The 14,687-nt window shown below is 46.5% G+C and overlaps 1 protein-coding gene across 1 annotated transcript; it reads left to right on the plus strand.

Moving 5' to 3' along the window:
- Positions 1-1,071: 1,071 nt before the first annotated feature.
- On the plus strand, positions 1,072-14,638 carry LOC103806013 (E3 ubiquitin-protein ligase UBR4-like; the record flags this gene model as incomplete). The annotated part of the gene is made up of 20 exons (XM_009078684.1): positions 1,072-1,151; positions 2,327-2,509; positions 2,695-2,817; positions 3,004-3,134; positions 3,735-3,859; positions 4,642-4,739; positions 4,864-5,021; positions 6,252-6,461; positions 7,386-7,487; positions 8,762-8,862; positions 9,042-9,240; positions 9,458-9,646; positions 10,167-10,230; positions 10,411-10,602; positions 11,178-11,248; positions 11,378-11,525; positions 12,689-12,916; positions 13,182-13,352; positions 13,470-13,631; positions 14,480-14,638. Coding segments are annotated over 20 exons (2,894 nt in total), but the record flags the coding sequence as incomplete, so codon positions are not given.
- Positions 14,639-14,687: the final 49 nt, after the last annotated feature.

The raw sequence follows: 14,687 nt of genomic DNA on the forward strand, positions 1-14,687 counted from the left end.
CTTGGTGGTCTTTTCCAACCCAGTTGACTATTATTCCATGACCTTGGAGAGCAGATCAGTTCTGATGTTGTTATCTGCCTTTGCAGTTACAATACATGATTTGTCGTCATTGCTGATTTCTAGCAGTGGGTTCAGCTGAAGTTTATATTCCTGGTATAACTAGTGTCCTGATAAATCCTGGTAAGGACAGGATGGTTGTCCTGCTGTATCTTTAAAATCTTGAGTGTTTGGGTATTCAGGCACTTGTGTACCACACCCTTGGTTTAACCTTTCACTGTTAAGGTTTTTGAGTGTTCTCACTGGGATGCTGGTGCTTTGTTTGTGCCTGGTTTTCCAGTTGTGGGAAGGTCAGCCATGGATTTAATCTGCTCACTCTAGAGTAAAAACCATCAGGGAGGCTCTAGGGCTTCCCTCAGAAGTGTGGGAAGTTGTGTCCTAAACAGGGTTTGTTTCTGTTTTGTGGTTCTTTTCCTGTGGGATGGAATTTCTCCCCTACCCCTCAGTGACAAGGATTCCATGGGTGATTTTGGTTTGGTTTTTGAATTCAGGTGCAATACAACCTGCTGACTCCTCCCATTGGCTGGGTGAGTGGGTCCCAGGACAGCAGCAGAAGAACATCTGTCCCACTTTATCATGGCTTTAAGGAAGTGGAAGAAAACTGGACCAAACACTGTTCATCAGGTGAGAAAGAGTGCAAGGAGTTTTTTTATCCTAAGGTTTGCTTTTGGAATTCAATGTGAGCCCTTCCTGTGGATCACTTCTCCTACTTAAAATAGGCATAGTCACAGTAGTTAAAAATGTATCTGGCAATGCAAGAAAAGTCTTACTAAAGAAAATTACTGTCATCTAGACGTTTGCTACAACTAATTCCCATCTACTTCTTGTCCCAGGAGTAGGAAAACTTTGGCTGTATATCCCACAGCTTAGAGTACATATAATGTGTCGTGGAGCTTAGAGGAATCTGGTTGTATTCAAAATGTGGGAGGTTGTGGGGCTGGAGGAGAGACTCTAACACACTGCTGGCTAATTAAACAGTCATTTGGAATGTTGTTTTCTGTTCTCACGTTCCAGACTCAGCTCCCCAGCCCAGGTTCTACTGCATCCTGTCTCTAGAAGCTTCTGAGGATGATCTGAACCGCCTGGACAGCACGGTATGGGCACTGCTGCTTTAGAGACCTTTCTCTAAGTGTGCACAGGGCCAAGTGCATTTGCCAAGAGCCAGGGAAAAGAGACAAGAAGGAAAGCCTTGATTGAACAAAGAGACCTGAAGGAATTTTGCCAAGTGGAGAAGAGTGGCTGGATAAGATAATATGGGATGTATAGTTGCCTGTCAGGGAAGTCTGGGCAAAGTCTGTGAGGATGTGTTGGACTACTTGGGGTAATGCTTGGGATTCAGTGCTGTGCCAGAGAGCTCTGCCCTATCCCTACTTAACTCTCCAGTACTTTTGAAACACCTGAGACAAAGACCTATGGCATTAGAGTTGTTTTCCCATCACTTTCCTCCATATTCTTCCTGGGTGTTGTTTCCTCACTAAATTTGTGGCCATCAGGGTTTTATGGGCTTGGTCTGCTCTTTGTCACCAGTTCATTGATTATCCAACTGGGGAGAGAAACACCCAACAGCACTCACTTCCTGAAGTTATTTTGCATAGTTTGGGGCTGTGGGTATTGTGACTACTTCAGAGTAAGAGCTTGGCTGTGTATAAAGAGAGAGCTGTGCAATTTGCAGAGCAAAGATCCTGACTTGTCATCTCCTGCAGGTTTGTGAGGTCCTTTTCTCCAGGGCCACAAAGTATGATGAGCTTTATGCAGCCCTCACTTCACTGCTTGCAGCTGGGTCACAGTTTGATACACTCAGGAGGAGGGAGAACAAAAATGTCACTGCACTGGTAAGACTCTGGCTGTAATGTTCTCTTTGTTGAGCTTTCAAACTTAGTATTTTGAACAGTGATTGGATGAATGGGGAGCTAAGAATGCCATAGTTGTAATGTTTATGGTGGCTGCACATCTCTTGGGTTTTTAATTCATGGTATGTTTTAGACTTTTTGTATGTCCCTTGTGATTCCAAGAGGTTTGGCTAGAACATGATTAAGCAGGATAAAAAAAGTATGTTTATAGATAATAATATCGGTATAAAAATTGTTAATAATTTTCTTTTCTCGCTTCTCTGTTACTTATTTTGTTGTGTAATATGACAAAATCTCAGCCCAGTGTGTGTTCCACACATCTGCAGGAGCCTGAAGTCCCTGATAAGATACTTTAGTAGCTGTATTGATGGAAACTTCAATCTTTCTTTCCTAATTTGTCCATCTGTCCCTGTGTTTAGGAAGCCTGTGCCCTTCAGTACTACTTCTTGATCCTCTGGAGGATCCTGGGGATTTTACCTCCCTCCAAAAGCTACATGCACCACCTGGCCATGAACACCCCAGAGATGAGTGAATGTGACCTCCTGCACACACTGCGCTGGTCATCACGGCTGCAGATCCCATCATATGTCATGTGGATCAAGGTGAGGCCTCATCTCACAGGGTGGAATTGTGTCAGTCTCTTGCTCTTCCATGTGGGGTTTGTTCTGTGGCCACAGTGGGCAGAAATGGGAGTTGTCTGTGGTTTCTAAAGTGTTGTAGTCTGGTAATTGGCAGAGTGGGTAATTATAGAGCACTGCTAAATTGTGTTGGGTCTGGTTTTTGGCAGGATCACCTTATCAAGCAGGGCATGAAAGCTGAACATGCTGCTCCTCTCATCGAACTGACCTCCAGCAAGTGCATCTCAGTGAAGTATGATGTGGAAATAGCAGAGGAATACTTTGCTCGCCAGGTGAGGTGCTGGGAATGTCTGGCCACGTGGAGCTTCTGCTTCTGTGAAGTGATTTACACTTCCTCTTCCATCCCTTTGTGCTTTCAGATATCTTCTTTCTGTGGGGTCGACTGCACAACTATTCTCCAGCTGCACGAAGTTCCCAGTTTACAATCCATTTACACCCTTGATGCTGCAATTTCCAAGATTCAGGTTTCCCTAGACGAGCACTTTTCCAAGTTAGCTGCAGAAACTGATCCCCACAAGTCCTCAGAGATAACCAAGAACCTCCTGCCTGCTACTCTGCAGCTCATTGACACTTATGCTACATTTACCAGGTACAGTCCTTGGATACAATTTCTTGCTGGGCATTGGCCTTGCTCTGTGTTGTGTGTGTTGTTTTCTTAGATGTAGAAAACAACTAGAGGTAGCTTGAGGGGTTTATAGTCCAGAGTGATTACCTTATGTCCCCTAGTGTTACCATGATTTAAAAAGAATTAAGAAGTAGCTTCTCCAGCCATGCATGGGAAGGTGTTTCAGAGTTGCCTCTTTGATCTTCCAAGGCTTCCTTGCACAACGAGTTTTTCCTCCAAAAATGAAACCTCCTCTCACCACTCACAGGGATATTTGAAGAATATTGAGGCTGTTAGACCATCCAGGAAGGAGAGAGATTAATTCTTACATTAGGAGTCTGAAGCCTTTTAAACTCTTGTTAGAACCTGTGTAAACGAAAGCAAAAGTAAATAATTTTTTGCTTTGGGGTGGGCACTCCTGGTAAGTATCTTAGAGGGATCAAAGCCCAGAAGTCCCTCAGTGGTACCAGCTGAAGTGTGGGGCAGAACTTCAGAAGTTTGATGTTTTGTCTGGTGCTGTATTGACACACAGTTCTGAAATGCAGAGCTAATTGCTGAAATCAATCCTTTCTATCCTGAATGCAGATCCTACTTGCTGAGGAGCCTCTCTGAAGAGGGCTCTGCAGAGAACAAACCCTCTGAGGAGAAGCTCCGAGGCTATGCTGCTGTCCTGGCCATTGGGTCCAGCCGGAGCAAGTCCAACACTCTAGGTGAGGGTGCTGGAGAGTTCACCTTGCCTTCTCTGTGCAGGTGAAGCTTTCTACAGTGCTGCCAACATTCAGTTTCAAAGCTGTGTGCTGGCTGTGGTCTCCACCACTGTCCAAATGACTGAGTTATCCTGTCAGCAGCAGACAGGGAAGTCTCTTCCTTTAGTATCCTAAAAACTGGAAGAGCTGAGCAAAGCTTGAAAGAATAAGTGTCTTGTGTGCTTATTTGGATGTTTTAAATGTTTTTATAACTGTATTGGAGCTGGTGACATGGCATAGTAAGGGAATTAAGTATTCACTGCCATGAATTATTGTTTCTGCCATGTTTCTGTTTTAATAAAGTGAAAGCAGCTGGGAAGCTCTTGCAAACTTAGGGATGATGTTGACTCAGCAGAATTACAGCTTAGCTACAGTTGTGTCTTAAATAATGATCTGGTTTAAAAGGTGTTCATAGTATGATAGTATGTTAAGGGGTTGGAATGGAGCTTGGAGGTCATCCAGCCCCAACCCCCTGCCCTGGGCAGGGACACCTCCCACCAGAGCAGGTTGCTCAAGGCTTTAGCCAACCTGGCTGTGAACACTGCCAGGGTTGGGGCACCCACAGCCTCCCTGGGCAACCTGGGACAGTGTCTCACCACCCTCACCTTAAAAAAACCTCCTAATATCTAATCTAAATTTCCCCAGCTTCTGTTTATCCCCATTCCTCCCTGTCCTGGAGAAACATTGCTGATCTCAACAGGCCCCAGGAATGGATTCAGTACCTCATGATTCTCTGTTAACTGCAGGTCCAACACTGGTTCAGAACTTGCCCTCAGCTGTGCAGACTCTATGTGAGTCATGGAACAACATCCATACCAATGAGTTCCCAAACATTGGCTCGTGGGTGAGTTCAGCACATGGAGTGAAAAACACTGGTGTGATGTTTAGCTCCATGAGCTGCTGGGGCTGTGGGCAGTGTGGTGGGGGTACAGGGGGTGGCTCTGATGTGGGTGTGTGTCCTCCCCCAGCGCAATGCCTTCGCCAACGACACCATCCCCGCTGAGAGCTACATCAGCGCCGTGCAGGCCGCACACCTCGGCACCCTCTGCAGCCAAACTCTGCCTCTGGCAGCCTCCCTCAAACACACCCTGCTGTCCCTGGTCAGGCTCACCGGGGACCTCATCGTGTAAGTGATGGGTCTGTGTCACATCCTGCATTACACACCTTGCTGTGTGGGTTTATGTGCTGGTCTCATTGTCTCCCTTCATCGGTTTAGGTGGAACTTGTTTGAGCTAAAGCTTTGGTAGAGTTACTTGCAGTTTACAGTTTTAAATTCTAAATGAATTCTAACAGTCTGTCTTTGTAGAATTGTAGGATTTAAGGGTTGGAATGGAGCTTAGAGATCATCCAGTGCCAACCCCCTGCCCTGGGCAGGGACACCTCCCACCAGAGCAGGTTGCTCAAGGCTTCAGCCAACCTGGCTGTGAACACTGCCAGGGTTGGGGCAGCCACAGCCTCCCTGGGCAACCTGGGACAGTGTCTCACCACCCTTAGAGTAAAACACCTTCTCCTCACATCCAACCTAGATTTTCTGTCCTTCAGTTTGAACCCATTGCCCCTTGTCCTGTCACTGCAGTTCCTAACACAGAGTCCCTCTGCAGCTCCTTGTAGCCCCTTCAGATACTGAAAAGTTGCTCTGAGGTCTCCACACAGTCTTCTCTTCTCCAGGCTGAACATCATCTGATGTCTCCAAAACTCAGGTTCCCAGAGGGAAACCTTCAATCCTTTTAGTCAAATATGGACTTGAAGAAACTAGGATATAAACGAGACAGTATGGATCTGATTGATTCCTTTGTGTTTTGTTATAATTCACTTGTGTGATGTTTTCAAAGCATAAGGAAGAAGTGAAAGGAGAAAAATGTTTTTCAGGGACTTAGTCTAAGATTCTCTGAAATCAAAGCCTAGTTAGTGTAATCAGGCATTGGAATGTGCTGCCCAGGGAGGTGGTGGATTCACCATCACTGGAGGTATTCAAGGTGAGACTGGATGTGACACTGTAGTGCCATGGTCTAATAACCACAGTAGGGTTGGACTTCATAATCTTTGAGGTCTTTTCCAACCTGGTTGATTCTATGATTCTGTAATAGTTCTTGACCCTGCAGACAAGCCCAAAAGCCACACCATTGGATAGTGGGACTGTGTAGGAAAATATGTATGCAAAATTAACATGGAGAATTTTCCAAACAAGGACTGTTTTTCTGAAGCTTGGCTAGTGTATTTATTCCATCTTCTGCAAAGGGTTTTACCATTGAATTTCATCCAGATTTGTGCCTCACTTGTGTGACTTCTGATTTTCAATCAGGACGTTCTCTGATACATCATGCAGAGAATTAACTTGTTTCCTTTCCTTTTCAAGCTGGTCAGATGATCTGAACCCACCCCAGGTGATTCATTCCTTGCTGCCTCTCCTCCTGGAGACCAGCACAGAGAGTGTGGCAGAAATCAGTAGCAACTCCCTGGAGAGGATCTTGGGCCCTGCAGAGTCAGATGAGTTCCTGGCACGTGTGTATGAGAAGTTGATCACAGGATGCTATAACATCCTGGCCCATCACTCTGATCCAAACAGGTAAGGAGCTGTGTGGATTGTCCTTCTCCTCCCAACAAAACTATATACAAAGAATTGCTACAGACTGTTGAAACATCGGTTTTGGTTCCTGAACAGCACAACAGAAAGGCAAAAAATAAGCTTATTTTTCTCTTTTGAAGACTTCTGTACTTGTAAAAGTACAAGTTGTCTTATTCACAATACCAGAATTCTCAGCACTGCCATTCAGGCAAGGGGGTATTTTATCCTCTTCTGTAGCTCTGGGTGAAGCATGTGGATACCTGGATACTTTTTTAGATAAAAGCACAAAAACCAAAACTGAAGATATCAGACAAACTGGCTCTGTATTCCTCTGACATTGTTGTGTGAAGGGATGGTTAATCCCTGCTTTATCACAGCTAACTATCCAGATTTGGGCTTCCCAACCCTTCCTGTGTCTACAGAGAGCATAAGCTTCCCGTGCAGATGTTGATTCTACCCATCTGAAACATAAAACCTTTAGGCATGATGATGCTGCATCTTTTAACACTGATCCTCTCTGGATGAGGGGTCAAAGGGAGATCTACTGAGCTCCTACAGAATACAAATGTAATTGGATTTTGCTTGCAGAGTGTTGTGGAGTGGGAATGAGCACAGGAGAGAATGGAGAGGAGTAAAACTAGGGGAGTGTAAAAAGAGCAGCTGTTTATAGCAGATGGGGTGTGAGATATCTGAAGGGTCTGCGTTGTTCTGGGTTTTTCCTGAATGTTTGGTGGATTTATTGGTATTTCTGTAGGGTTGTTCAGCTGTTGTTTTTCTCCTGTTTCATGAAGAAAAGCTGCTTTCAATTGGTGGGAAGTTTATTGGAGTTCTATTAGTAAAATTGATCACTTGGCTCTCAGAGTTGTTGAAATTGCCCTTAATCTATTCTTGTTTGATCCTTATATATTCCTCTCTTGATCTCAGTGGCCTGGATGAGTCCATCTTGGAGGAATGTTTGCAGCATCTGGAGAAACAGCTGGAGAGCAGCCAGGCCAGGAAAGCCATGGAGGAATTCTTTTCAGAAAGGTGAAGTCTCCCTGGAAGTTGTAGCCCAAGAACTTCTGTTCTTAGCCTTTTTCTGTTGACTTATCACTATAGACACCAAAGTGATGTTAAGGCCATTGCACATGGAAACACAGACCTATGTAAAGACAGAGTATCCTTCAGGCAGTGCAGGAGAGTGTGGAAAAGACTCTGTGGGGAGAGGACCAGGGTCAACCTGTGGTCAGCAGGGCCAGGGAAGTGATTCTTCCCTTGCACTCAGCATTGGTGAGGTCACACCTTGAATCCTGTGCTCAGTTCTGGGCCCCTCAGGTCAGGAGGGACATTGAGGTGCTGGAGCAGGTCCAGAGCAGAGCAACGAGGCTGGGGAAGGGACTGGAGCACAAGGGCCATGAGGAGAGGCTGAGGGAGCTGGGGATGTTCAGCCTGGAGAAGAGGAGGCTCAGGGGAGACCTTCTCACCCTCTGCAACTCTCTGACAGGAGGTTGGAGTCAGGTGGGGGTTGGTCTCTTCTCCCAGGCAACCAGCAGCAGGACAAGAGGGCACAGACTCAAGCTCTGCCAGGGGAGGGTTAGGTTGGATATTAGGAAGAGATTTTTTCTGGAGGGTGTGCTCAGGCATTGGAATGTGCTGCCCAGGGAGGTGGTGGATTCACCATCCCTGGAGGGTTTTCCAGCTGAGACTGGATGTGGCACTTAGTGCCATGGTCTAGTGACCACAGTAGGGTTGGACTTGGTAACGTTGGACATGATTGTTTTGTCAAGGGAGAGTTTTGAGAGATGCTGGTCCATGAGGCAGTGACCAAGCTGCAAAATCCCAAGTTCTCGCAGTGCTTCCTTGAGGCAATAGGTTGGTAATTTTAGAGGTGTAGGTGAGGTGGTGGCTGACTTATGGCTATGAAGACAAATTGTGATAGGATCATCACAGCACAACAGTGATGTTCTAAATGTGAGGGTGATTGTTCAACAGTTCAAGATGGAAGCAGTGTGGTGGCTGTACTTTGCTAACATGGAAACGAAAAACAGGCAAGAAAATCCTGACTTTTGATTTGGAAACCAGTTCAGGCCCTTTTTAACTTGCTGTGTGGAGAATAATGAGCTGCTTGTGAGCTGTCCAAGTGTTAGTCTGAGCTAAGAGTTTGCTGTTTGGCTCAAAGCAGTTTCTGTGGCTTTGGCTGCTGAGCACTGTTAGTACAAACTATTGCCAGTCTGAAACGTGAGTGCAGATAGAAGTGAAGCAAGTGGGAAAAGGGAATGGGTTGTCTTTTACAAAGCTAATTTATTTCCCCTTCCATGTAGTGGAGAACTGGTGCAGATCATGATGGCCACAGCCAACGAGAACCTCTCGGCCAAGTTCTGTAACAGAGTGCTGAAATTCTTCACCAAGCTCTTCCAGCTCAGTAAGTGATGGTTGGATCTCTTCTGTCCTGCCTTTGTCCACGTTAGACTTGTTAGACTGTGACAGGCTTGGAAGAAGAGCTGTAGGAGGGAGTGGAGTGACAGCTTCACACTTGAAAAAAGAACCATTTTTAAACCCATTCATTGTAGCATCTGTCACTCACATAACTTTCCCCACCAGCTGAGAAGAGTCCCAACCCCAGCCTGCTGCGGCTCTGTGGCTCCTTGGCTCAACTGGCTTGTGTGGAGCCTGTCAGGCTCCAGGCCTGGCTCACCAGGATGACCATGTCCCCACCCAAGGATTCAGACCAGCTGGACGTTGTGCAGGAGAACAGGCAACTGCTGCAGCTCCTGACTACTTACATCGTTAGGGAAAACAGGTAAATCCCAGCCCTTGGTGTCTTTTGTGTGCTGTGCATTTCCTTTGTTCTCTGGAGGTGTAAATGAGGTGTGAGCTGCTGATGACTCCTTGTTGTCAGCTCTGGAATGAAGTGGTGAGGGCATGGCTGTGCCCTGAGGGCATTGCTGTGGCGGTGCTCCCCAGCTGTGGGACTTACCTGTGTTGTACCTGTCTGAAACTCTCTTCTCTTTGCTTAGCCAAGTGGGAGAAGGTGTGTGCACTGTCCTGCTGAGTACTCTGATACCAATGGCAACAGAGATGTTGGCCAATGGTGATGGCACAGGCTTTCCTGAGCTGATGGTCGTGATGGCAACTTTGGCCAGTGCAGGACAAGGTGCAGGACACCTCCAGCTTCATGGTGCTGCTGTGGATTGGCTGGGCAGATGGTAAGAGTAAATTTTATATTGCTGATCATTCATTTGTATCACTTAGACTGATTTTGTTGAGGTTTGGTTGCGTTTTTGTGGGGTGTTTTTTTTTAAAAATATGGGGACAGAAGTTTGTGTTTGACTCTTATTTTTAGCTTATTGTTTGTTGTTTGGAATATCAGGTGTCTGGGAAAGGCTGATCTGTATCCCCACATTGAAAACAACCTTGTGTTGTCGTTTTTTGTTTCCCCCCACTCTGGATGGTTTAGTTACTGCATTCATACATTCCCTGAGTGCTTGAAGCTGTTGGTCAGGGCTGAGTTTGTACTTCCCAAAGGCTGTTAGCTATAATGGGAGGCTGTGGCTGCTCCATCCCTGGGAGTGTTCCAGGCCAGGCTGGACAGGGCTTGGAGCAACCTGGGCTGGTGGAAGATGTCCCTGCCCATGGCAGGGGTGGAATGGGATCAACTTTAAGGTCCTTCCAACCCAGTCTGGGATTCCATGATTCTATAATGATCTGCACTGTTTTTTGTTACAGCAAGAAATACCTGTCTCAGAAGAATGTGGTAGAGAAAATGAATGCCAATGTCATGCAGGGGAAGGTAAGACATGTCTTAGTGCTGAACTTGCAGGAATAAATCTCATGCATGAGCTGTGTCAGCTCTCCTGGTTTGGGTTCATAGTGGGAGTTCTAAAGCAATTTGGTCAGGGGTGTGTTGTATTTTCCTGCTCTTATGAGCTCTGAGTATTACCTCTCATTTTTTCTGATCTCTCCTTTACAGCATGTGACTATCCTGGAGTGTACATGCCACATTGTGTCCTACCTGGCTGATGTCACCAATGCCCTGAGCCAGAGCAGTGGCCAAGGTCCCAGTCACCTGTCTGTGGACGGGGAGGAACGAGCCATCGAGGTGGACTCAGACTGGGTGGAAGAGTTAGCAGTGGAGGAGGAGGACTCTCAGGCTGAGGATTCGGTAGGCTGAAGGTTTATTTTGCAACTTCCAAATCAGCATTCCTTGGGTTATAGGTGAAGATTTTGTTTATTCCTAATGTGAGGCTGAGGGAAGAAAACAAGTCAGGTCTGGAAGAGACTATGTCATTCATGCCTAGATCTGTTCACTTTGTGATGTCAACAGAAGTTAAATATTCATTTTTTTAACAAAAAATGAAGAAGTGAAGTGAGATGGGTTCATTCCTACTGGTTTTGTTAGTCAGTTACGAGTCTATATCAGCAGCAACTTGAGTTAGGCTTTTAAGTGCTGTTGAGTGGAGGGAAAAAAGCTGTTACAATGTAGTGTTTAAAAGTTATTGTCCCAATATTTTGGTTACTGTTTCTTTTCCTTCTTACTCTTTTTCTTGTTGACCTTTTCATGTTACTATGATGTGTCTCTTGTGTGGTTTGATACCAGCTGCTGCCTTCTAGCTCAGTGGTGCCAAAACTTGCTGTCCTTAAAATGCTCATTCAATGCCTGAGGAATTTACTCGGTACCATGTACTTTAGTGTAGCTGCAGTTAAAACACCTTCCTAACACAGTTTTCTTCTTGATAGGATGAAGATTCTCTCTGCAATAAACTCTGTACCTTCACCATCACACAGAAAGAATTCATGAATCAACATTGGTAAGAATCTCAAGCTCCTGTTCAGAGTTTGTCTGATTTTTTTTTTTTCTGGCAACTAGAAGGAAACAAATGCAATTTGAGGTCCTTGAGGCACTGCATTTCATAGCTCACCTGGTTTCTGTTGTGCAGGTACCACTGTCACACTTGCAAGATGGTTGATGGCGTTGGTGTTTGCACAGTTTGTGCTAAAGTTTGTCACAAGGATCATGAGATTTCCTATGCCAAGTATGGATCATTCTTCTGTGACTGTGGAGCCAAGGAGGATGGCAGCTGCCTGGTAAAGTGTCCTCATGGCTTCAGTGTTTAAAGTCTTTTGCAGTTGTCTCTTCTGCAATAAGTTAGGTCAGGATATGAGTTTTTCCCTGTGAGGGTGGTGAGACACTGGCACAGTTTGCCCAGGGAGGCTGTGGCTGCCCCAACCCTGGCAGTGTTCACAGCCAGGTTGGCTAAAGCCTTGAGCAACCTGCTCTGGTGGGAGGTGTCCCTGCCCAGGGCAGAGGGTTGGGGCTGGATCATCTCTAAGCTCCATTCCAACCCCTTAACATACTATGATTCTCTGAGTGTGCAAGAGCACTAAGACTTTAAAGCTTTGGCTTTACAATGAACACTCAGAATTTACAGCTGACCTGAATGCTTATTTTTTTGCACCAAATAAAAGCATTGCCAAATCTCTGTCCTAGTGACTCCTGGGATTCCACCTGCCTTTACAGAACTTGCTACACAGCAGTCAGATACAACCTTTTCCCATGTTTTCCACTAGCAGTCAACAAAATAACTGCATCTTAAATATGAAAGTTTGTTAATACTGTGCTCAGTTCTGGGCCCCTCAGCTCAGGAGGGACATTGAGGGGCTGGAGCAGGTCCAGAGCAGAGCAACGAGGCTGGGGAAGGGACTGGAGCACAAGTGGCATGAGGAGAGGCTGAGGGAGCTGGGGGTGTTCAGCCTGGAGAAGAGGAGGCTCAGGGGAGACCTTCTCACCCTCTGCAACTCCCTGACAGGAGGTTGGAGTCAGGTGGGGGTTAGTCTCTTCTCCCAGGCAACCAGCAGCAGGACAAGAGGGCACAGACTCAAGCTCTGCCGGGAGAGGTTTATGTTGGATATTAGGAAGAGACTTTTTCTGGAGGGTGTGCTCAGGCATTGGAATGTGCTGCCCAGGGAGGTGGTAGATTCACCATGCCTGGAGGTTTTCAAGCTGAGACTGGATGTGGCACTTAGTGCCATGGTCTAGTGACCACAGTAGGGTTGGACTGGATGATCTTGGAGGTCTTTTCCAAGACATGCAGGATATTGTGTTATTTCTTGAGAAGGAAAGGGGAAGCTCTAAGGGAACTGCATTGTATGTCTTTAAAATGGCATTAGTCTTGCTGCTGTTACAATCTCTATTCATTTCATCTAATTGAGACTGGTTTGGGCTTTTAGCATTACTCTGTCATTCCCAGGCTTTGGTGAAGAGAACTCCCAGCAGTGGAATGAGCTCTACCATGAAAGAATCAGCCTTCCAGAGTGAGCCCAGAGTGCCTGAGAGCGTCATTCGCCACGCCAGCACCTCTCCTGCTGAGAAAGCCAAGGTCACCATCAGTGAAGGGAAGGGCCCTGATGAAGAAAAACCCAAGAAGAGCAGTCTGTGCAGAAATGTTGAGGGCTGTCGAGAGGAACTGCAGTCCCAGGTAGAATTATCAGCATGCCATTAAAGGTGGTGTATGATGAGGTCTGGGTCAGATTTGGGTTGGTTAATCAGCCAAGTTGCTTGATTTGCAGCAGTGGTTAGACTTAATGATCCTAGAGGTCTCCTCTAACCTTGATTCTGTAATTTTCATGATCAGAGGGGTCATGAAAGGGGTGTCAGGCTTTAAAAGTGGTCCATGTGCAGCTCTTGGTAAGACTCCCAGCAGGAGCATCTTATACCTCACTTGCTTTATTTCTTACTTGTAGGCCAACTTTTCCTTTGCACCTCTGGTGCTGGAGATGCTGAATTTCCTGATGGATGCCATCCAGATCAACTTCCAGCAAGCTTCAGCCATGGGGAGCAGCAGCCGTGCCCAGCAAGCTCTCAACGAGCTCCATACCTTGGACAAGTCAGTAGAGATGACAGACCAGCTGATGGTATGGAACACAAGGAATGAATAGACCATGGCTGGAGGGATTCACTTCCATCAGAACCATTCCAGTGATGTGCTTGTGTTGTTTTCCCTGGTTCAGGTCCCAACTCTTGGCTCTCAGGAAGGTGCCTTTGAGAACGTGCGCATGAACTACAGCGGTGACCAGGGCCAGACCATCCGGCAGCTGATCAGTGCCCACGTGCTGCGCCGCGTGGCCATGTGTGTGCTCTCCTCCCCCCACGGCCGGAGGCAGCACCTGGCTGTCAGCCACGAGAAGGGCAAGGTGAGCTCTGCCTGCAGGGAAGGAAAATGGAGCAGCACTGAGCAACAAGCACACTGGGGTCTGTTCTGCCTGGCTTGAGAGCTGCATCGGCTCTGTAGCGTTGCGTAGCGTAGAGAAACTTCTTGTTCTGCAGGGAAAAGAGTTCTTGAAGCAAGGACAGTGAGAACAAACCACCTGAAACAACTCACTGCCACTACCAACTTCACTAAACTCCCTGAAAAGAGGTTGGAGTGAGGTAGGGGTTGGTCTCTTCTGCTGTGTCTCAAGTGGAATAGGCTTCCTAGGAAGGCTCAGGGTGGAAGGTTGGGACCAGATCATCTCTAAGGTCCATTCCAACCTCTTAACATACTATGAGGTGGTGGAGTAACCATCCCTAGAAGTGTTTGAAGCATCAGGACCTGGTGCTGGAAGATATGGTTTATAGTTTAGTGACAGGTTAACGGTTGGACTTGATGTTCTTAAAGGTCTCTTCCAACCTCCATGATTCTAAGTGAAAGGATGAGAGGAAATGGCCTTAAGTTGGACCATGGGAGGTTCAGATTAGATATTAGAAAAACATTTTCCCTGAAAAGATGGTTAGGCATTGGGAATTAGTCGCCCAGGGAGGTTGTAGAGTCAAGTGGAAGTGTTCAAGTCTGGTGTGGCCCTTGGGGATATGGTTCCAGGGTGATTATGGTGTTGGTGGGTTAACAGTTAAACTCAGTGATCTTAAAGGTCTCTTCCAACCTTGATGATTGTGTGACTGTGATTCTGTAACTGTGGAGACACAGTCCTAGAGCTGGAATGGAATTGAAATGAATATTCCCCTCAGTTATAAAGGTGGATAATGAGTTCATCTCGTTGTGCAGATCACAGTCCTTCAGCTCTCAGCACTGCTGAAACAAGCTGACTCCAGCAAGAGAAAACTGACCCTCACTCGCCTTGCGTCCGCCCCCGTTCCCTTCACTGTCCTCAGCCTCACTGGAAACCCCTGCAAGGAGGACTACCTGGCTGTGTGTGGACTCAAAGTGAGTACCTGGCAACCCTTTTTGCTCTGCAGAGGGACCTGGATTGGCT

This window comes from Acanthisitta chloris, unplaced genomic scaffold, assembly GCF_000695815.1.
Source record: "Acanthisitta chloris isolate BGI_N310 unplaced genomic scaffold, ASM69581v1 scaffold39497, whole genome shotgun sequence".
NCBI classification, from domain to species: Eukaryota; Metazoa; Chordata; class Aves; order Passeriformes; family Acanthisittidae; genus Acanthisitta; species Acanthisitta chloris.